Source organism: Leucopleurus acutus, assembly GCF_964270905.1.
Source record: "Leucopleurus acutus genome assembly, chromosome: X".
In the NCBI taxonomy this organism is placed as follows: Eukaryota; Metazoa; Chordata; class Mammalia; order Artiodactyla; family Delphinidae; genus Leucopleurus; species Leucopleurus acutus.
In genome coordinates, this window is record NC_139148.1 from 26,892,565 (window position 1) to 26,915,333 (window position 22,769).

At 41.1% G+C, this 22,769-nt stretch overlaps 1 protein-coding gene across 4 annotated transcripts in view; it reads right to left on the reverse strand.

The window, feature by feature from the left end:
- DMD (dystrophin) overlaps window positions 1-22,769 on the reverse strand; it is a gene marked incomplete at its 5' end in the record, with an annotated part of 2,126,456 nt that overhangs the window by 114,339 nt on the left and 1,989,348 nt on the right. For all 4 annotated transcript variants that reach the window (XM_082864911.1, XM_082864912.1, XM_082864913.1 and 1 more), the window contains one exon: window positions 397-471. In XM_082864911.1, coding sequence (XP_082721037.1) covers window positions 397-471 — 75 coding nt within the window. The remainder of the gene's footprint in view (window positions 1-396; window positions 472-22,769) is intronic.

Below are 22,769 nucleotides of genomic sequence, written 5' to 3' on the forward strand. Positions count from 1 at the left end.
TCTGTGAACTCTGGTTTGGGTAAGGCAATCTGATGCTAATGCTTCAAATATTCAATACATTTTGTAAGAAGTAGTAAAGGTAGAACCGGTGGAGATAATTCAAGTCCCATAAAGATAATTCTGGATGCCAACGCCATTAGTTAGAAAATAAAAATTACTGGTATCTCATCAATTCAACATCAGTAGCTGAGGAATGGTGACAGGAATGATTCTAAACAATGTAACGAAGCAGTCTAGGCGAAAACTCAGCCCAAGATACCTTGAAAAAATGAATTCTACGTTACACCCGGCCTTGAGAGAGCTATTTCTCCCCACTCCAATAGCAAATACTCCCAACCATTTTTTTTTAAACCAAAGAATAACTATCAAGTATTTCGAGCACTGGTTAATACTTACAGCAAAGGGCCTTCTGCAGTCTTCGGAGTTTCATGGCAGTCCTATAAGCCGAGAACCTGACATTATTCAGGTCAGCTGAAGAAAAAAGGGGGAAAACAAAGATCATTTGTTATTTTCTCAAAAGGCACAGATAAACTCCCAATGATTTGCCAACAACAACAAGAGGCTAGGGGGAAAAAGTCTCTTGTATATGCCCCAATTTTGGAAAGGTGCTTTTTTTGCCAACGTGGGGAATGAAAAAAAATGTCTTTTTGCTCTTTGACAATCAGGAAAGCTAAGTTCTGTGAGGGATGACAGTGGCATAGCCTGCAGGGAGCTCATATAGTCCTTGTGCCCAAGAGGGAAAAGAAGGACAGGTATTTCTTTTTTCTAGACTGTAATCTTGGTTCTATTGTAGTGAATCTTTGCTACACAAGGTGAAAGAGAACAGGGAAGATTTCCCTGAAACAGCTATGAGAATTTAGCAAACTATCAAGCGGCAACATAACATGTTTTTCTGATTATCAAAGTTATACATGCTCACTGTGGAAACCTTAGAAATTAAAGGAAAATATAAAATCAAGTAAACAAATCATCCGTAATCCCATTACGCAAAGATATGCACTGTGAACATTTTGAATATTTCTTACCCAACACAGGCGTGTGTCTCTGTGTGTGAGATGTATTTTAAAATTTAATTGGCACAGTTAACCCTCATTCCAGGTTTAGGTCCACCTGATCCCACAGGTTCCTTCTATTTAACTATTTTGCATTTATCTAGAAAGTAACTAATTCAGCAAAGACAGGATAAAAGAGAGCTGGCTTAAAAAGTTCACAAGCTCACATGTGTGTACACACACACGTACTAATTGGAAGCTTTTGCTCGAAAGTTTGGATGCAAGCTAAACATACAAAAATGATACTAGACGTCAACAAGAAGAGTTGCGAGTCCACATCAGAATGGATATTTGTTTCCGTACGTATTCTGTACTAATGAAGATACTGCTATTCTAAAAGAGATTAAAATAAGTAAAATAAAACTGGGACTAAAATAAACATTTAGCTTTATATTCTAAGGTGCAATCATTCTAATATTCTGCACGGATTAACAGCTCAACAATTTCTGCTACAGTGGTTTCTACTGTCACCTGTCTATCAAGCCCCAACTCACCTCACCTAGCAGAAATCTATATTCAGATGATGCCCTCACTCAATTTTGCGTAAGCCCTGATATACGCCAAGATATATTTCTTTTCTTGCATTTTTGTGTATTTATGTTTCATAAACCCAGCTCCAAAAAGCTCCTTGAAGACAAGTACCCTGTCCCCTACTTCTGTCGTTATTTCCCAGTGACTTAACATACAACTGCTCTCTGAAAAAACAGGTCTAATACAGCTCAGGGACTGACCGACAAACTGAATGAATATGTGAACAAAAAAATGAAAAAAAGAAAAACTATACTGGCAAACATGACTAACTGCCATAATCAAACGGCACCTACAGAACCAATCCTAATTGGAGGTTAAGAAAGGGAAATAATTTAATCCATATCCAAGCTGCTTGGGTCAACGTTATTAGGTTGATGGCCTTTGCAGAGATCAAATATAACAACCTAAATTGAAATTAGGGGAAAGAAAAACAATGTCTGTAATTTACTTTAAAATAGTCAATGTAAAAACCAAAAAGACTGGCAATACTAAATGTTGGCAAGGATGTGGAGCAACTGGAACTCTCAGACACTGTTGGTGGGAATATAAAATAGTACGACTACTTTGGAAAACCAGGTTAGCAATTTCTCATGAAATTAAACATACATCTATCTTATGACCCAAAATTCGTCTCCTAGATATTCAGCCAAAAGAAATAAAAGCACGCCCACAAAAAGATGTGTACGTGAATGCGCACAGTAGCTTTAATTCATGATAGCCGAAAACGGGAAAGAAAACTAGAGTAGAATGAATAAACAAATAGTGGTGTAGTCACACAACAGGATACTACTCTGTAATAAAAAGGAACTAACTACTGATAAAGCAACATTGTGAGCTGATCTGAAAAACATTACCCCGGGTAAAAGTCAGGCACAAAGAGTAAAAAAAAAAAAAAAAAAAAAAAAAAATACTGTTTGATTCCGCTTATGTGAAATTCTCGAAGAGGTAAATCTCACCTATACACTGACAGAAGGCAGATAGATGGTAGCCGGGAGCGAGGATGGGGTGGGTAACTAATTGAAAGGAACACAGTCGTATTTTTTAGGTGACTGAAATGTTATATAGCTTGATTGATATGAAGGTTATTTGAGTGCATACGTCTGTCAAAAACTCAAACTGTACACTTAAAATGGGTACATTTTATTGTGTTTAAAGTATGCCTCAATAAAGTAGATTTTAAGAGTTAAAAAAACCCTCACAGGGGCCGTACAATATGAAGTATGTGTGTGTTAGCTTAGCTACATTGCAGAGGCGGTCAGTCGTCTTAATCAGGAAAGCACACTCCAGGGGTGGTTGGCTAGCAATTAATCAAAAAGCCTCACTCCAGAGCCACCCCTGTTAAGTGCTTCAGCTATATTTAGCTCTCGTTACACCTAAAATCCTATTAATACACCTAGTATCCAAATTAATGTTGGATGGGCTTGTGTTAGTGATACTAGTGGTTTACAAGAGACCAGGACTGTTGAAAAGGGTTTAGAATAGAAACATTCCCTGCCCTTACGTTAACAGGGCATGGGAAGAATCTAGCAGGCCCTCCACCTTTAAAAATGGTGCCCTAGGCCGGATTCCAAAATCTCCAGCCGTAGTTCATTGGATTCTTGGTTGCCTGAAGTCAATTAGATGGCGGACAAAATCCTGCTGTTACAGCAGGGGTTTGCCAACTTGAGCGCGCACCAGAATCACCTGGAGGGCTGGTTAAAAATACACATTCCCAAGCCCCATGCTCAGATGCTCTGATTCCGCGGGTCTGGAGAGGGCCTGAGGATCTGCATCTCTAACAGGTTTCTAGGTGCTCCTGAGGCTGCTGGTCCAGAGACCACACTCTGAGAACCGCTGTGTGAAGGACTGTGGCAGGTGTGGACTGTGAGGCTCTCCCGCCAAGCACTCAAAAAGGCAGGGCTGTGACTTCACTGTGCCTTGGACACAGGCTTTAAAATTGTTCTCTGCTCTGTGGCTAGTTAAGTGTTCATATGTGACAGAGCTTGTTCTGAGACTTGCTTTCATTATACACCTGGTAGCCGAGATGTGGGTAGGAAGGCAGCCCTCACCGATGTCTTAACCACGGGTGGCTACCAACACATACCTACCCCAGAGAACCTGGGCAGATCCTTTTTGCCCAAATTATGATTCGAGGACCAACAGCACCAGCACCTCTTTGGACCTTGTTAGGAATGCAGAATCTCAGGCCCCACCCAGCTCTAAGAATCAGAGTCAACATTTTAACAAGATCCCCAGGTAATTCGTATGCGCCTTCAAGTACAATGGAGTCTTTAACTGTACATTTTAATACAGTTTCTTGTTCCATGTTGTTAAAGTGCAAGTATAAACTCTACAGAGACCTGTGTGGTCTATTGTTTTTGTCTTTCTACATTCCATTTTGTGGGCTTTTAGAGTATTTAATGACTATTGCAGTCAATTAGACCAAAAACTCACCTCTGGGATATATTTGTGGGTCTCTTGTTTATGATGAATGCCAATAAAAGGTATTCAATAACTTAAAAGTGTCTACTCTGTCCGATTTTCCTGGATCTATTCAGAATTCAGGACACATGGTCTAAATGAGGTCAGAAGCCCCATCCAATCCCCACCGTTCATATCAAGAATTGGCAAATTCCAGGAGCTTGAGATCCAAGTGGGAGAGGCAAGGATGATCTGATTCTTTCAGGGCGTGGTTCACGGTAGAATACTATCAGAGACAAGCATCTGGAACATTCCTGCTCTAGCAGTGCTCTCAGCTTCCCTAAAGCAGTACAAACTTTCTTCCCTTTCAAATCCTCCTTAACTACGGCACATGCTACCTGGCGTTAATCCACTCTGACGCCCTCTCAAGCATACCCCCAAACACAATGCAGAGAACAAGACTTCTGCCACCAGTTTTCTATGTACCACAGTCCAACCAATTAGCCAACAGTGATTCAGGAAGACCAAAAGAAAGTAGCGGGGAAAATGGCTAGTTTTCAACACAATGCAACAGAAGCCATACAAATTTACATCCAGTAAGCATCAGTGAATTGCAACGGAGTTCTGGTGCCCTGAAAGTCCTACTCCAGAGGGTTAACCATCTGTGTTGTCTGAATCCGCCCTCTGGCTTACAGCTGGGAGAGAGAAGTCTCCGCAGCCTTGTGAAAATGTGTAGGATACACACTGAAACCTCAAGATGCGGTACAGCTGCGGACAATGTGACACTGTCCTGGGCTGAGGCTGGAGCTGATCTCGTAGCTAAAGTATGCATGCAGGATAAAGCTTCAAGCCCCGATCCCCATCCCCCGTGGGAGGCCAGCCTCCACTTTCCCTGGGAGCTGCCGTTCCAGGACTTTGGCCCAAGTTGTGATGAGCTCACTAGCTCTCACAAGCGGAACTCAAGAGGCGTGAGACTATCCAAGAAACGAGTCACACGATGTTTGCATGGCAGCTGGTAGAGAGCGCACTTGGAAGGATAAACATGCTGAACTGTACATTCCTCTTCATGACTTGAATTATTTTATCCAGGGCTGGTTCTGGCCTAAAAATGGAGAAATCTAGAAACTTAAGGAACAAGCGGCAACATTACACCATCTACGCTCGCAAGGTGAACCACCAGCTACTGAAGTGATGGTCCATTTGACTTTTATTTTGAGGCACAAAACAAATAACAGGTTTTGCTGCACCTTTCTTTAGCCTATGAGTTTCCCTTGACTTTGGTAAGTATTTCTGTTGCATGACGTTTACTTTCATTCTGTGGAAGGTAGTGGTGGAAGGTGTGAAATTCACCAGAAAAGAGGAAGGATCGATCAAGTTTGAGCCATAAACCTACACATTGGTGGACTTGCTCTTGCAAAACGACTGAAAAACACCTCAGCATTTTAAAGTTATGGGAAATTTTGGAAACTATTATAGAAATAAAACATTAAGGCCCTTCATTTCAATTTTACAGCTGCTTTCTGTCTTTTAATCATACTTCAAAAATCCTGCTACCTATGACCGAACTGAGGTCTAGAATTGAAAACAAGGAGTATTTCGGTCCAGCTTTCCAATGGCTTGTGGGCACTTTTTAGAAAGGCCCAGAGTTTCAGTATGTTTATCTACATTAGGTAGAAAGGATGGCAATGACCCCATAAATGTAATGAGTGGAAAGAGCTGGATGGCTGAAGATTACCCCAACAGATGAATTCGTGGTGTGGTCTTTGTTTCCTACCAACTCTATTTCCCAGCAGAAATGTATTCCAAATCACTCAGGTGATCATGAGTGAAAAATAAAATCTAGAGGAAGTATGATGTTGGGGGGGTATACTTCCAACTTCAGTGTTGGCATACAATGTGAATTAAACTACTACTGCATGTCCATTTTAGCAATTCTCCAAATTTTCCAAAGAAGCCACAACAAGGTAGTCTCCCCCTCCACTAATATAATATACAGGAAGGCAGTAGATTTAAAAATATTAATAATATATCTGATTCCCCAGCCTCACTCTTCCTATAGCGTTCTAATGGACACTCCACACGACGAGTATTATTCTTATCAGTTCAAACTCACTAGAACAGGCGAGAGCCACGGACAGGCCTTTCTGAGGCTTGAGATAAACTGAGTCATTTAAACCTAGTCTGGCCTGAAAGCAAATGAAGCCAAGATAGCCAGGCTTCAGAAGCTTTAGAGCACAAGGCAGAACTGTGGGGACCGCTTCCAGAGCTCTTCAATAATACGGAGGAGCTCTGGAACGTATCTTTAAAGAATTAGCCAAGAGAGAGGAGGTACATTAACACATGACACTTGGGCTATAATTTTTTAGATATAGTTGAGGCCTTTTACAATCTACACTCATTAAAACCTCATCACCAACACTGAGCTTTACTTAAATGGGGAAAAAATAAACCTACGTAGAGATAAATAGGAATGACACATTCATACTTGTATGAACTGCAGAAAGCTGTGAATTTATAATTACTGTCAGTTGTTTCCAGGTGTGAAATGGTATTGCTTATTTGCTACCAGTTATTCTCTAGAATTCTTCTGAAAAACGAAGAGAAGCAATAAAGGAGCCAGGGTAGCACAAATGTGGAAGACTTAGAATTGTGAAGGAGAGACACAAACCAACCCAAACCAAAAATAAAAAAATAGGGAAGTTCAACTGTGAAGTAAAAGAGAGCACCAAATCCTGACTTGTGGGCTGTTCAAGGCCTTTCTGGCGCCCTCCTTTTGCTTGGCCTTCCTCAGCTCAATCTCACTACTTAGCAACACTGTTCTCGTGGAAGAGCTGAAATTCAAATTAGCTTTGCTTTCTTGTTTGCTGCTCTGGTAAAAGGTTTGTTGAGAAAGCAGTTTCTATAACAAATGGCCAAGGTAAACTTCTGCGGGGGTGGTGGGGAGACACCGTGTATCTTAAATACTATTTCTGGGCCTGAATTCTCCCCCAGATAATGGAGAGGTGACTCACGTGGACAATGCTGCACCATGTTGCTTCTACTTAAGCTTCAAATCAGAAAGGATTCGGGCTCTAATTCTCAAAGCTTTGTCCACCAAAAAGTATATATAAAATAATAATAATGGTTCAGGAAGACTCTTTAGGAAAAACTGGTTTATAGCTTTTTAAAAGACATCCACCAAATAAAAACAAACACACAGATAGAACAGAGTAATGGTTACTAGAAGGCAAGGCAGGGAGGGGAAAACGGGTAAAGTAGGTCAACTCTATGGTGATGGCGGGAAACTAAATTTTTGGTGGTGAGCACACTGCAGGGTATACAGAAGTAGAAATATAATGTTGTACACTTGAAACTCATTTAATGTTATAAATCAACGTTACTCAAGGAAAACTTATTTTTAAAAAGACATCCATCTATTCATAATCCTTCCACCTACCTTCTCGATGCTTATCGAGAGTGAGCACATAGGGAAACACAGGCCAGGAAGGCCTCTCTGAGAAAGTGACGTTTAAGCAAAGATCTGAAGGGTGATGGAGTCAGCCAGGTGAAGAGTAGAAAGAAAGAGCAAAGCAAGATGAAAGGTCAGCATGTTCAAAAAAAGGCTCGTAAGCAGAGAAGAGTGTAGACCGTTAAGAATCCTAAGAAGGCCCAGACTGCTGAAATCTCAGAGCGCAAGGATGAAGAATGACCCCAGGTAGGCAGGGGGAGGCCCACTGTAGGGCCCTGCACTTCATGTTAAGGACTCAGGTCCTGGGACTTCCAGCTAAACGTGGCAGATGGAACAGACTCATTTATTCCTCATGTCAAACTACCAGGATGACAGAAAAAGAATTAAAAATGACATCTACCTAAAAGAAAAGAGACAAAACTGGAGAGGAGATGAGAAGAGACTCCAGTGTCTTGGAAGATGACCTGATGGTAGCTGATTCAGGAGAAATCCCAAGCCTAAATCCATGTGAGGGGAAGAGGGGCAGTTGGGGCACTAGCAGGAAGCATATGCCCATTTACACAGCCAAGAAGTCCCAGAAATTAGAGGCCTCGGGTTCTTCTGAGGGCTGTGATGTGGCTGAAAATGCAGGGAGTGGTTGCAACTCTTTAGAGCCCTCCACACCTTCTCCCCTAGCCCATGCAGCCAAGCATCCCAGCCACCCCTGGCTTCACCCTGACAGAAGGCTGGAGGGTTGATCTCAGAAGAAGCTGCACCAGACACGGAGGCATCAGAAGTAACTAAAGCTGGGAGTGACGTAAGGCACCGAAAACAGAGGGATCAAGTGCCACGGCACTCAAAGAACGTACATCCTTAACTTCATTCCCTACTCCCGAATTCCATATCGTGCCTTTTCTCCTTCGGTCAACTCACTGAAAAAGCTATTCCACCTAAGCACTTCCTTATTTGCCATCCTTATGGTCAGAAGAAACATCAATCGGCAAGGTCTCTAAACGGATCCTCTATCTCTGATCAGCCTTCCCTTCACGCTCCGATTAGAACCACACCAAATCAAGCCAATGCTCTTTCCTTCTGGTCTCCTTCATCACAAGAGACTAACAGTCACACAGTCCACTCTCATCGCTGGGCTGAACGACATTATTCCCTTTCTCTGACTCAGAACCTTCAGTCACTGCTCTCCCGTGTGTTCCTTGAGCCTTAACACGGGCAACTCAACTAACCGCCGCAACTCTCAGAACTCCACAAACTTATAAAATTACCCCAGTCTCCTTCAACTCTTTTCTACACTTCATTAATTAACCATCCTTTCCACACTCTCTTCACAAATGAACACACATCCCAGATCCTCCAGGGCAGAGACAGTTTAATTAGATTTTTACTCTGTATAATAAAGGTGAGACATTTTTCAATGATCAAATGTGACCTGATTTTCATACCTTTTACAATTTTTCATATAACCAAATTCACAAACAGTTTTTAAAAAGTTTGTGCCCTATTTGTCGGGGGCTGGAAAAACATACTTTCTTTGCAATAGGGTTGACACTACCTATTTCAAATCTACCATCCTTTCTCACAATTGGGGAATCTGTGGTAAATCTATTTTCATGATAAAAATAAACAGCAGTAAACGTCCATTTCCTTTAACGCTAGCTTCATCTTTCAATGATTTCTCCGGTAGCCACAGACCACAGGGCACAAACCCGCTGAATTTAGCCTGTTTTTTGTTTTCGTTTGTTTGGTTGGTTTTGGCTCCCGTAATGGTTTTTTAAATTGTTGAGTGATTTGCCAACAGTTAAAAATCTGGAGACTTCCCATCGTCTTGCTTCTCCGGAAGGATCTGAAGACTCACCTTCTTGCACGTCAGTGGGGGAAGCCGAGGCCCAATTAGCCCCAAGAGAAGCTTTTCAGGTTGACCCACTTCCCACCCAGCCGCCTTCAGTCATTTAAATGACCAGTTTGGCCCCAGGAGGCATTTCCTTTTGGAGTTCTGCCTCAGCCAGACCACTTCCTATTCTCCCCCCAAATTTACTTCCACCCTCTTTTTCATGTCTATGTCAAAAGCTTTTACTGTCAAGTTCCTCCAATAACTAGCTGTTATCTGGCTTTCACTCAAATTACGCTGTGGAAACATTTCTTACTGGGTTTTCCAAAAATTTTTCCAGCCATTAATTCTTTGGACTCCACCATTTACTAATGCATTCAAACTAAAGGACTGTGCCAACAAAAATACTGCCTCAGTACCCTGACTTTTCCAGCACAAGAATATGGGAAGACAGAACCAAAACCCGTAACTAGTCTACTGACTGTATATCATGAAGTGACCGTTACTTACACATTTAAAAATCATCAATTCACATTTATCCAAGCACCTATTGCGGGCCTAACTGTATACTAAGCTCAGGGGTTGAAGATTCAGGCTTCTAAAATACTGGGAAAAACACAAAGATAAGTACTTCACTCACACAAAAATCAATATGTATTTTCTTTGGTTATGTGAGCAGAAACATACGCTGCAAAGAGCCGTGTATATATCAGATGCAAAAGTAGTTTCCAACACGACATAAACTATTCCGGTGAACATTTGTAAGGTTAATGGAATTGAAACTTTTCCATATAAGCCATGTTCTTTATGAAATAGTGATTAATTTCTCCGTTAGCCCACGAAGGCTTAAGATTTATTTAAATACTCAATATACGATAGAAATAAAATCTATAGCAATACTGGTAAAAATGAATGATATAACTAACTAGAAGTAGCTTTATCTTTCATTCTTTTACTGGAGGAAGAAAAGATGAGAAAAGGAAATGGAGACTTCTGGAAAGATTGTGTTGTGTTCAATATCACTGGCACCGAAGGGCAATAAATGTTGGTGCTCAATAAATGGTTTGAATTGAATGAAATTCGGAAAGGAACTTCCCTACTTTTATCAGGTTTAAGCCGTTAGTGACACTGATACCACATTCGATTTCTCTTCAAATAATATCACTTCCCACTGCTCTGGATGAATCACTGGAATAATTCTCGTGCTTACTTACCCCTTACCGCCTGAGCTTGGGCTTCGTTTCTGAAACACACGTTACATAGATATCAAGACTTTCCCAGACATAAAGGAGTTGGAATAAAAGGAGAAAGAACAAAGGTCATCTAGAGAGGATGCTTGTAATCTAGAAAGTGGACTCAGCTGTATTTAACTGTGGCGGATTCTGTAGGTGGTTTCACACAATACTTTCAAAGTCTTTCTCCCTGGTCTTTCTCTACTACAAAGTCTGGAGAATCTCAATTCTCTAATCTACAGCCAGCGGCAGCCATGTGGACATGGTTTTGGTCAATGCTTGACAAGATATCTGCAGGGAAGGGTTTCCTTTTCCAAAATGAAAGACAAAGAGCCTGAGAGGGAGAAGGTCCTTTCTCCTTCCTGCCTGAGGGGCAGCAGTCATGAAGCAACCCGGAGGTCAAAGGTCACTCACTAAAGATACTACAGCAGAACAAAGGCCCAGATCTCTGATGGCATCACTGAACTCTTCCTTAGCTCTCTACTGTCTCCAGACTTCTTGTTATACAAAAAACATCAACCCCTATGTGGTTAAGATACAGCTGCTCGGGTATTTTGTTACTTGCAGCAAATGTACTTCTGACACATTAACTGAACTATAAGCAACAAAATGCAGAATACCAAGTAGAGGGCACCATCCTTCCCTTGCAATCCTCCGTGGGGCAGAGGAACAAAGCAGTAAGATCTGGGATCACAGGGTTCCCCATTCTTGCTACCAAGTGGTGTCACTGATGCAGGACAGCTTGACAGTTAATTTAATGTTTAACACAATGTTACAGTAGACGGCTTATATGGCTAAGGCACTCTTCCAGACATAAATAGATCTGCGGAGCATCTAACTAGACATTTGTTTTGCATGGGACTATCACAAATCTGATTTGGCCCAGATATGAGGATTAGAATTTTTAAATATACAAGTTATTTCTCTGAAAAGTAATGTCTACGTATACATGAACACTTATAAGTAACTAATTTTTCATTAACTCTTTAGACATGTTTATATCTTTATCTCTTCATTAGTGCAAAATCTCCTTAAAGCCAAGTAGCATCTTTCCTTACTCATCGCTCTTAAGATAAATGTTATTTAAAAAATGTTAAGCTTTGGGGCTTCCCTGGTGGCGCAGTGGTTGGGAGTCCGCCTGCTGATGCAGGGGACACGGGTTCGTGCCCCGGTCTGGGAGGATCCCGCACGCCGCGGAGCGGCTGGGCCCGTGAGCCACGGCCGCTGAGCCTGTGCGTCTGGAGCCTGTGCTCCGCAACGGGAGAGGCCACAACAGTGAGAGGCCCGCGTACCGCAAAAAAAAAAAAAAAAAAAAAAAAAAAAAAAAAAAAAAGTAAAGCTTTGGTAACTTTCAACTATTCAGAAGTCTTAAAACTTAGATTAAGATTTCGTAGTCTATCCTTTATCTAAGAGTGTAAGTTTTAGGTTCTAATGGAAACTGATTTGCATCCCCTGTCTGCCTCTCTCCATTCTCTGGTCCCCAATTCCCACACACCCCCAATATCCATTCCCCTCAATACCACTGTGAATAAAATAGATGCCAAAGTGGACATCAGTGGAAATCTGACCCTTAATTACCACGGGGAAAACAAATTAACCTTTTGCAAAACTCTTTTTTTGGAACGTTCCTGACTTAGGCTGGTACTCACCCGTTTAATCTTATTAGGGAAAATAAACTGTTTGGGTTTTTATTATTGTTGTTATTTGAGAGGTGGAAGAAGATAATCTGTTAAATCCTTAAGCATGAATAGTTAGTCCCAGATAGTACACAGTTCAAGATACGTAAGTGGCCAGGAACATGATAAAATGTGCTTGTTTCTGTGTTGTGTATACGCTAGCTCGGGAGAGGAACGGGGCGGGGGGGGGGGGGGGGGGGCGGGGGGGACGGGGGACGGACATGACTCAAACTGCCCATGCACCCAGAAGTCTCATGACAGTAAGATGTTTATAAAAATGAAGTATGTTTCAGTTTTATGTGTTACTTTTTCTGGAAACTAGATACTACTGATGAGATCCTTTTAAGGATACTAATATAGAAATCATTCTTAAAAAAGAAAAAAAAGACCCACCACTTAGCTGCAGCTGTTATAAAATTAATCAGAAGGAAAAAAAAAAGGGCTTCCCTGGTGGCGCAGTGGTTGAGAGTCCGCCTGCTGATGCAGGGGACACGGGTTCGTGCCCCGGTCCGGGAAGATCCCACATGTCACGGAGCGGCTGGGCCCGTGAGCCATGGCCGCTGAGCCTGCGTGCCCGGAGCCTGTGCTCCGCAACGGGAGAGGCCACAACAGTGAGAGGCCCGCGTACAGAAAAAAAAAAAAAAATTAATCAGTGGCAGGAGCTTTTCATTAGATAATGGACTGCCTTGTCCCCTGACATAGACTGAGTTGCTTTTAATAAGAAAGGATGCCTTAGGGAGAGATCCGCATTCACCCGTCTATGTGTCTAGAGAATACATTTGAATCAAGAAATGAAATGTTCATGTTAGTGGGAAAAGACTCTTCCTTATCACCTCAAAACCCTGATGTAGTTGGAAGTTGCCTGATATGAAGCATGTCCTCCCTCACTTGACCCGTTTGAGGGTTCAGTCCAGGAATTCGGCAGACTCTTGAGTTCCTCTGTACATCTCCTAGATGGCTCTGAAGTCTCACAAATGAGTGTTCCCCTCTCCCTTTTCAGTAGCCATGTCCAGGCTCCCCCCACCCCCTTTTTATTGAATCCTACTGCACAGCAGGCAGGAACCATCCCCCCCTTCTCTACCTCTTATCTCAGCTTTCACTGAATCTGACCCAGCCTTTATTCTCCTTTGACTCCTGGACAAAACTACTTGGGGACAAGCTTAAAGCAGCCTTTTTAAAAAATGTAGGTGACTCTTACTTCAACCCTTTTTGTACCCAAGTACTCCCTATAGAGTTTACGAGAAAAATGGGAAGTGGCGAGCTGATGGCAAAAGGAACGCTAACATCCACTGAGCGCTCAAGGGCAGATGGTGTTGTACCTGCTGCCACTGAGTCCTCACAATGCCCTGAGTTCCACATCACCAACCTCATTCAAGGTCAGAAAAATGAGGCTCACAGATCTTTAGTAAGTTCCCTAAGGTTGCATCCCAGAGCCTGGATTCCAGGCCAAATCTTTCTGACACCCAAAGCACTTGATGGCCTTCCCCACTGCTCCTCTGTTATAGGAGAAATGGGGCTTCGCTTGCCCAGTGTGCTTGTAATCCTAACCAGCATGAGGGTGATGGGTGGTAGGCTCAGAAGGGCCACGATGCCGGGCAGGGGACAGCGGGCGGGGCAGGTTGAGAGATCACAGAAACCTTCATATGAAGAAAAATGAGGACCAGAGAAAGGGAAGCTGAAAGGTCAGTGGAGTGACCAGGAAGGCAACTAGACCTCTTATGATCAAATGTCCAGTTCTTCTTATCCAGAGAAGCTTTGAGAGTAGAGAAATAAACCCCGGCAATGTGAGTTTCTACCCCAGAAGCATTTTGTTCCCATAGAAACACGTAGCTGCATTCTATTCATACCCTGCAGTGCATGAGGCACTCGGAGGGTTAAATTAGATTTTGGGACTTGGGGACCTAACCACCCTTTATAACACATTTTATTCCAAGTTGTAAGCAACTAACTTACAAATAAACTTTCGGAACACAGCCCGAGGGTAAGTTCAAAAAGGACTAAATCTTGTCTCAAGGCAGGAATGCGTTCTTGCCTGACTGCTGAGGGATTTAATGGTTACTGGGCAACCAGGAATTAAATTCTTTACGTAGCTTTAATTTATCTCTGCCTACTCCTTATGGGTATTCCTTTGGGGATAATAAAACCAACAACATTACTTTCATCAAATAAGAAAATGATATAGCATCTGAGAACTAGAAATCTCTCATTTTAAATCTTCCTTTTCCAGACGAGAAAGCAAAGGACTAGAAAGTTCTCGGTCACTTGTCCTGGGTTCCCTAGTCAGAATGAGAAACAAGGACTAGAAGCGAAGGGTTTCTCTTTTTTCCCTCCTCCCTGCAGAGAAAGGGTGCTTTAGTTAAATCAATAAAGTAGCTGAGGAACTCAAACAGGCAAATGCCAAAAATTTTCACATAAGCCCGAAGCATCATGTTCCTGTATGTTCCCCCACCTTCTCTTATGTACCATTTTATTTTATTGTAGTAAGAACACTTAACTTCCTAATGCAGCATCCCTTCCCTGACCGAGCCAGAGAACAAAATACAAAGGCTCATTCTCAGCGGGACTTTGAAACTACTCTTTTGGCTTAAGGGCTCCCACTTGCTCCCAATTTGAACAGAGACCCTGAACTTCTTTAACCCTGACAAGTATTTGACACGTTCATGTTACATCTGAAAAACGAATTTTCCCAGAAGCCAGCAAGTCCTAATTTTCCCCCGTGAGAGGAGTGTCTAGACCTTGTGATCTTCTTCAATTTTCAAGATTCAGCTCCTTCTAAACCACCCTGACATAGAAAGTCACGACGGTTCGGAGGCGGAGCGTGTTACAGGCGGAAGTCAGGAAGGGAGGACAGGCGCGGTTTCTTTTCAAGAACATCATTTAGTCCAAAGCCCAAAGAAGGCAGCCGGGTCCTAAGCACGCCCTTCAACGTGTCAGCCCATAAAACAGTTCCTCTCCGTCCTTCTAGGAATCTTAATTTCTCCAATTAATAATAATAGTTTTTGTTTGCTGTAGACATCCTGAGAACCAGTTAGCATTTATACAGTTTTTAATGGTTGTCTAGGCCACTAGACAACCACTAGTTTGCCTGAAGTGGTTTGACTTAAAGGCCACTAGTTGCCAATTTGGAACCTCTTACATTTATTTCTGGGTTTCTGTCTCATAAAAATACGAACATAACCCTCCATCTAACAAATTTTCATAATCTGTCAGGCTGTTATTCTACAGGAGAAAAGTGCTTTAGTTTAGTTACGTAAAAGGTGATGGCATCAAAGAAGAGAACACTGTCCGTTATGGTATCACTGTGTATAAAGGGGCATATTTATGGCTATGTACGTTTGTACACACATAAAATATCTACAGAAGGAAACAGAGAACTCTACCATTAACTGCCTCTGCAGAGTGACACTGGGGGATTAATATCAGGGCCGAGAGGGAGACTTACTTTTCTCATTACCCAGTTGTATTGTTTTATTTTTTAAAATCATGTGCACATATTACTTTAAAAAATTACTGAGTGTTAAATCTATCTTCTTTTCCATACTTCTTCCAAATTCTTCGTTTCATCCACTATCTTCTGCAAGAGTACTACTGTATAATGGAAAAACTAATGGCTAGAGAAGAAAAGTCGATGGGTTCTAGCTATGACTTTGCAATCAAAGAACAGTACTAATGACTGTCATTTATTGGGTGCTTACGGTATGTTAGTAATAAATACATACATTCTCAGATAATATTTCCAACTTTGCTAGTGTTGTTTTAGTCCCATCTTACAGACAAGCAAACCAAAGGCCGAAGGACTGAAACTCAAATCTGTTAGACGCTAAAGCCACTCCCCTTAATCGTGAAGCAGTCTCCCAGCGTGCTTGCGCAAGCGACCTTAACTTCCCTAAGCTGCAGTTTCTTCATTGGTAAAGGGAACCTGTTCTGAGGGCTGCTGTGAAGACTACAAGAGACATGGTATCTTAAAAGCTCCTAGGAAAGAGATATCCAGGATATCCACTTGCTAGGTAAAAGGAACCTTACCTGCCCCTAGTATTTCCTATATAAACTGCAATAAAAACACAAGGAATCTTTTTTTATCACGTTGATGATTCTAACTAACTAACTTTCTTAGTTCCCCTCTCGAAAAGCCATCAGGATAGTTCCTCTTCAAACTGCCACTATCACTTCCCAGGAAGAAAGCTTAGCTCAGGAGCTAAATCACTGAGTTAGGAGTTGAAAGTACATTTAAATCCCAGCTATGCCAAGTGAACAAATTACCCACATTCTCTGAGCCTCATCTGTACAGTGGAGATAATAATACACTTCACAGGGCTTTTGACAAGATTACTGAGAAATATGTGCTTATGATATCAAAGTTCATACACTTATATGAGCTACCCCAAATAAATCTTTGTAGAAAGATAAATAAATCCAGAAGTACATAAAATCAATACAATTCTGATACTTCCTATTGTCCCAATCAATTTGCAATTTCCTCTTTTTGTTCAGTGGTATCACCATTCTCTGGGTCATCAAGGCTGAAAATCTAGAAGGTATCTTATAACTCTTCTCTCTCTTTTTTTTTTTTTTTTTTTTGCCGTACGCGGGCCTCTCACTGCTGTGGCCGCTCCCGTTGCGGAGCACAGGCTCCGGACGCGCAGGCTCAGAGGCCACGGCTCACGGGCCCAGCCGCTCCGCGGCATGTGGGATCCTCCCGGACCGGGGCACGTGTCCCCTGCATCAGCAGGCGGACTCTCAACCACTGCGTCACCAGGGAAACCCCTATAACTCTTCTCTTTTCTTTAAAACCTACCAATCTGTCATTACTTTCAGACAATTCTACCTTGGAAAGAAAACTTCCAGAGTCATGTCCCCACGTCTTTCCCTCACTGCTATCCTAACGCCTTTATCATCTCAAGTGCCACAAAGCAAAACAAAACAGAATAACTAATCTCTCCCCTCTCTTCCTTCAACCATCCCATCAAATTCTAATTCCTAAAAACAGAACAGACTTCATCATGTCTCTCTTCTAAAGATTCAACATTTTCCCACTGCCAATCAAATGAAATTTAAATTTCTCATTCTATAATTTAAGGCATTTTAATTTACCCTGAATTTAACTGCACTGAATCAGGTTTTCCTTCAAAAATCTGGAGAAGGTTCTCACAAAACAACGTCCTCACTGACCCTTAAACAAGCTAGTCTGTCTCTCTCAATTATACCTTTGCTTATGCTGTTACACTATCTGGAATACCCTAGCCGACATTTTAATTTACGTAAGCCTTACAAAATTCCTTCCTAGAACAATGTTTTATTCTACTCTCCAAATAGCCTTCCCCAATGACTCGAATCAGTACTGCTCTTTCTACCTGTACAAGGTGCTGTACATTTGACCTTGATATTATGTAAGTTAGTATATAGTCTTATTGCATTTATTAACTATTTCATGTATGTCAATTTTACTCCCCAAAGGAGACAGTATGGTCTTTTGTGAAGCTGACATATTGCTTTTCTAGAATCTGTACACAACAAATACAATGAAACCAGGCAATAATAAGCTCCGTGTGTGTATATGTTAGCTTGAATTTAAACCTTCAGTCATTCCAACTTGAGACATTTAAATCTGCCTTGGAAAACAAAATGGGTATATGCTGGCATTCATGAACTGTATCAGCAACAAGAGAAGATAACATGGTTGTCATTTGGGTTGCAAAGGCAGAAAGGACTCAGAATAATTCAAGCACTCCCCCACTGGCCCCAAGCAGAGCTGCTGCTGTGCCTGTCACCCGCATAAGGCAAGGACTTCTATCACATCGCAGGGTCCACTGCGTGGCCGGGTTCATACCAACTGGGGAGATGGACAGGGATCATGCCTTATGTTTCTTTGTATCCTGTTACTCAGAGCAGGGCCTGGAACATTCTAAGTACTCCATATCTACAGGGGAAAAAATCAACACCTCACATGGGACTGTATAACTATGGCAGGTATAAGCTTCCATCACTCAAGAGGCAGGAAGCAACCTTCCTTCTCCACCCATACTGAATAGCCCTTTATTAAGAGAACTACTGATAGAACTACCATATGACCCAGCAATCCCACTACTGGGCATATGCCCTGAGAAAACCATAAATCAAAAAGAGTCATGTACCAAAACGTTCACTGCAGCTCTATTTACAATAGCCCGGAGATGGAAACAACCTAAGTGTCCATCATCGGATGAACGGAAAAAGAAGATGTGGCACATATATACAATGGAATATTACTCAGCCATAAAAAGAAACGAAATTGAGCTATTTGTAATGAGGTGGATGGACCTAGAGTCTGTCATACAGAGTGAAGTAAGTCAGAAAGAGAGAGACAAATACCATATGCTAACACATATATATGGAATTTAAGAAAAAAAATGTCATGAAGAACCTAGGGGTAAGACAGGAATAAAGACACAGACCTACTAGAGAATGGACTTGAGGATATGGGAGGGGGAAGGGTAAACTGTGACAAAGGGAGAGAGTGGCAGGGACATATATACACTACCAAACGTAAAACAGATAGCTAGTGGGAAGCAGCCGCATAGCACAGGGAGATCAGCTCGGTGCTTTGTGACCGCCTAGAGGGGTGGGATAGGGAGGGTGGGAGGGAGGGAGACGCAAGAGGGAGGAGATATGGGAACATATGTATATGTATAACTGATTCACTTTGTTATAAAGCAGAAACTAACACACCATTGTAAAGCAATTATACCCCAATAAAGAGGTTAAAAAAAAAAGAGAACTACTGTAGTTTAGGGTCCTTCATATACAAGAAAATGTGAAGAAACTGAAGCTGGCACAGAGAATAAGAAAATCTAACATAATGGGTGGATAATAGGTCCACTGAGGACGGAAAAACGGATTAGGCTTATTTAGCTTGGAGAAGAGAAAGCTAAAGCATGATTCAAAAACTATACTGATGTAATCAGGAGTCTCGCATAACCAAGAGTCCCTCAACACAATGAACCAAAAAGAAAAAGAGATTACATTATGGAAGAAAAGTTTGGAAGAGTTTTGTTCCGTTAAATTGGTTTTGCTTTCATATTACTCACAAAAGAGGAAAAATGCTCAGTGAACATTTAAAAGAAAATGTTCATGATCAGTAGTAATCAAAGATATGATGACAATATGGTTTTCCTTTACAATTTCAAAAATAAAACTAACGCTCCACACTGGCGAGGGCATATAAGATGGGCACTCTCACGTAATAAGTGTATAAATGGACACCACCTTTTGAGAGAATTTCAGGAAGTATATATACCACAAAACTTAAAACAGTACTATCCTTTGGCTCAGTGATTACACTTCAATGAAACAAATACGGCAAGGCTTTATGCACAAAGATGTTCCTCACAGGCTTACTTCGAGCAGTGAAAAAATTGGAAACAACTGTGGAATATATTATTAGCTCCATACTCTTTAAGTGCACCTTGGCCAGAAAATGTTAACGGAAGCAAGAGGCTACACAAGCCTTAATTGACAGTGTAACAAAGAACCTTGACCAGAATGTGCTCATTGTAAGCACAAATGTTTTGGGAAGATAACGTGTGTGTTCTGCTAGCCATTCTCTTTCCAGATAGGTAAGTTAAAGGTAAGTGAATTTTTGACAATTATAATAAGTGATTGCAAACACAACGGGAGTCAGACAGTAGGCTCTTGCTCTACAGAAACGGAAGAAACTGGAAGAGAGAGCTGAGGAAATATCACAGATTACAGCTGAAAGATGACTTCTTTACGGAAGATAGCACAGAAAGGACCCACACGTATCTGTGAGGTGTTCCAAAAAGACAGGACAGAGAGAATAGAAAAGCGGCAATAAGTGAACAAACAATGCTCACAAATTTCCAAAATCGATTCAAGACACAAATTCTCAAAGTGGAGAAAAAATGAAACATAAATCTCAAGCAAGATAAATAATACATTCAGCATAGGCACAGTGCAGGGAAACTGCAGAACACTGAAATGAAACGAACTATTTTAAAAAGAGAGATCATTTAGTAAAGGGAATAGGGACAGATGGCAAGAGGCAGTAAGACCCGTCCTGGGTGAGTGCCAACAGTGAGAGAAGGCAGACCGATGGCATTAGAACAGCCAAGGCACGGGAGCGACCCAGTGCCCAGTAATGGACAATGGGCTTCAGAAGGTGTGAGATAGACATGCACAATAGAATACTACTCGGCCATAAAAAAGAGGGAAATAATGCCATTTGCAGCAACATTGATGGACCCAGAGATTATTGTACTAAGTGAAGTAAGTCAGACAGAGAAAGACAAATTCTGTACGACATCACTTACATGTGGAATCTAAAATGCGACACAAATTAATGTATATAGCAAAACAGAAACAGACTCATGGACACAGAAAACAAATTTACGGCTACCAAACGGGAGAGGGAGGGGGAGGTACAAATTAGGAGTCTGGGATTAACAGGTTCAAACTGCAGTCCATGAAATAGATAAGCAACAAAGCTTTACTGTATAGCACAAGGAATTATATCCTATATCTTGTAATAACCTATAATGAAATATAATCTGCCAAAAACCTGAATCACTAGGACGCACACCTGAAACTAGCACAACACTGTAAATCAACTATACTTCAATAAAAACGAATAGTTTGGAGATTAATATCTGAAAAAAATAGGTAAGTGAATTTTTACATATCAGTTATTATAAAAATTAAAACTTCTAGGAACTTCTCATAAAGTTGAGTTTCTGTCTAAATTTGTTTGCTAAGAAGGCAAAGATTTTTCTGTAACACTGAAAGTTTCCAAGGATAGTTGCCTTGTCACCTTGAGAGCATAAATATTTGGCAAAAGAAATGTTATCTATTAAAATATTTGTGGTAGAAAAGTGTTTGTTCATGTAAATTTATACACTGTATTTATCATAGGATAAATTTTTCTTATCAGCCTTCTGATGACTGACTGCCTATTTTTGACTACACTGGTTTTTGTTAACATCTCTAATACATAAGTAGCTTTCTGGACAGAAGGCATCATAACACTTTACTTGGCTTTCTGCTCAGAAGCCTGTTTGTAGTAAGTCTCCAGAATCTTAAGGATTTATTTCTACAAATTCAACATGAATTTGAGTTTCCTTTGTCATAAATTAGTTTTTGAAAAATGGGAAATTATTTTTAAAAAGTAATATTTCAGGAAAATGCAACTTGGGAAAAATAACATCCCCAAAGAATTTAAGAATGAGAGAAAACTTGGGACATTCAGTGAATAAAGTAGCATATAACGTTATCAACAGGATATTGCCTCAAACAACTATTTAAGAAATGCATCGAAAAAAAGACTGGAAGCAATCCTCTAAAATGTAAATGGTGGTTATTTCTGGGCGCTGAGATTGAAATTGATTTTTGTTTTCTTTTACACTTCATCTTTCCAAATTTTGGGAATGAACATATGTTTTGTAATGTCCAAAAAAATAAGATTACTGTAAAAATGTTTATACCTTCAATAATATTTTTAGCCTGTTGTCCTCAAGTGTAGGATTCACAACGCCTGGCACACTCTTAAGTATTTATTGAGTTAAGAAACCAATGAATAATTGAGGCTACCAGCACACCAAATTGTGCTCAGTGTTTCCTTGTTATTTAAATTCCAAATCCACGGTGACCCTTTCTTTCACGGTCTTAGCTCCTTTTTTTCTCTTTTTTAATATTTATTTATTTATTTGGCTGCACCAGGTCTTAGTTGTGGCATGCGAACTCTTAGTTGTGGCATGTGGGATCTAGTTCCCTGACCAGGGATTGAACCCGGGCCCCCTGCATTGGGAGCGCGGAGTCTTAGCCACCGGACCACCAGGGAAGTCCCTCAAGGGTCTGAGCTCCTTGATTATCAGTGAGTTATTCCTTTTAGAATAAAATTAATTCCAGGGTAGCAGTTCACCCGGTTGTGCTAAGATATCAAATTGCCAATAAAATTTACAACTTAACTGACATTCCTAATTTTTCTTACCATGATGCTTTATCTTCTACTTTCTGGAAAGAACTCCATCTCTCCAGAGACTTCCATCTTGCTAGTTTAATAATCTGCCTTAGGAAAACATCATCTATATCTTTCTGTCTTCTTTTTATTTTTTATTTATCTATTTTTAACATCTTTACTGGAGTATAATTGCTTTATGACAGTGTGTTAGTTTCTGCTGTATAACGAAGTGAATCAGCCTATATGTATACATACATCCCCATATCTCCTCCCTCTTGCATCTCCCCCCCACCCTCCCTATCCCACCCCTCTAGGTGGACACAACTTGCTGTCTTCTTGAGTGGTATCTGTCTTCTTCCCCAGAAAAATCACTCTCGCTTGCTCTACTGTGTTTCATTCAATGAACATTTATTTATTCAGAGACTACCATGCACTGGGCGCTAGTGGCAAAGATGAGGAAGACAGCTCCTGCTTTAAAGGAATTCATTACTTAGTCTTGAGAGACTTGAGCATAAACAACTATAAATAATGCAAGTGCTACAACCAAATGCACGACAGCTTATTCTTAGAGTCTGGACTTCTGTGCAGATAACTTTTTGACTGCTACCTCCTCTTGGCTTGTTTTTAGGTCAGTTTCCTTTGAACCCAGTGCACCCTTT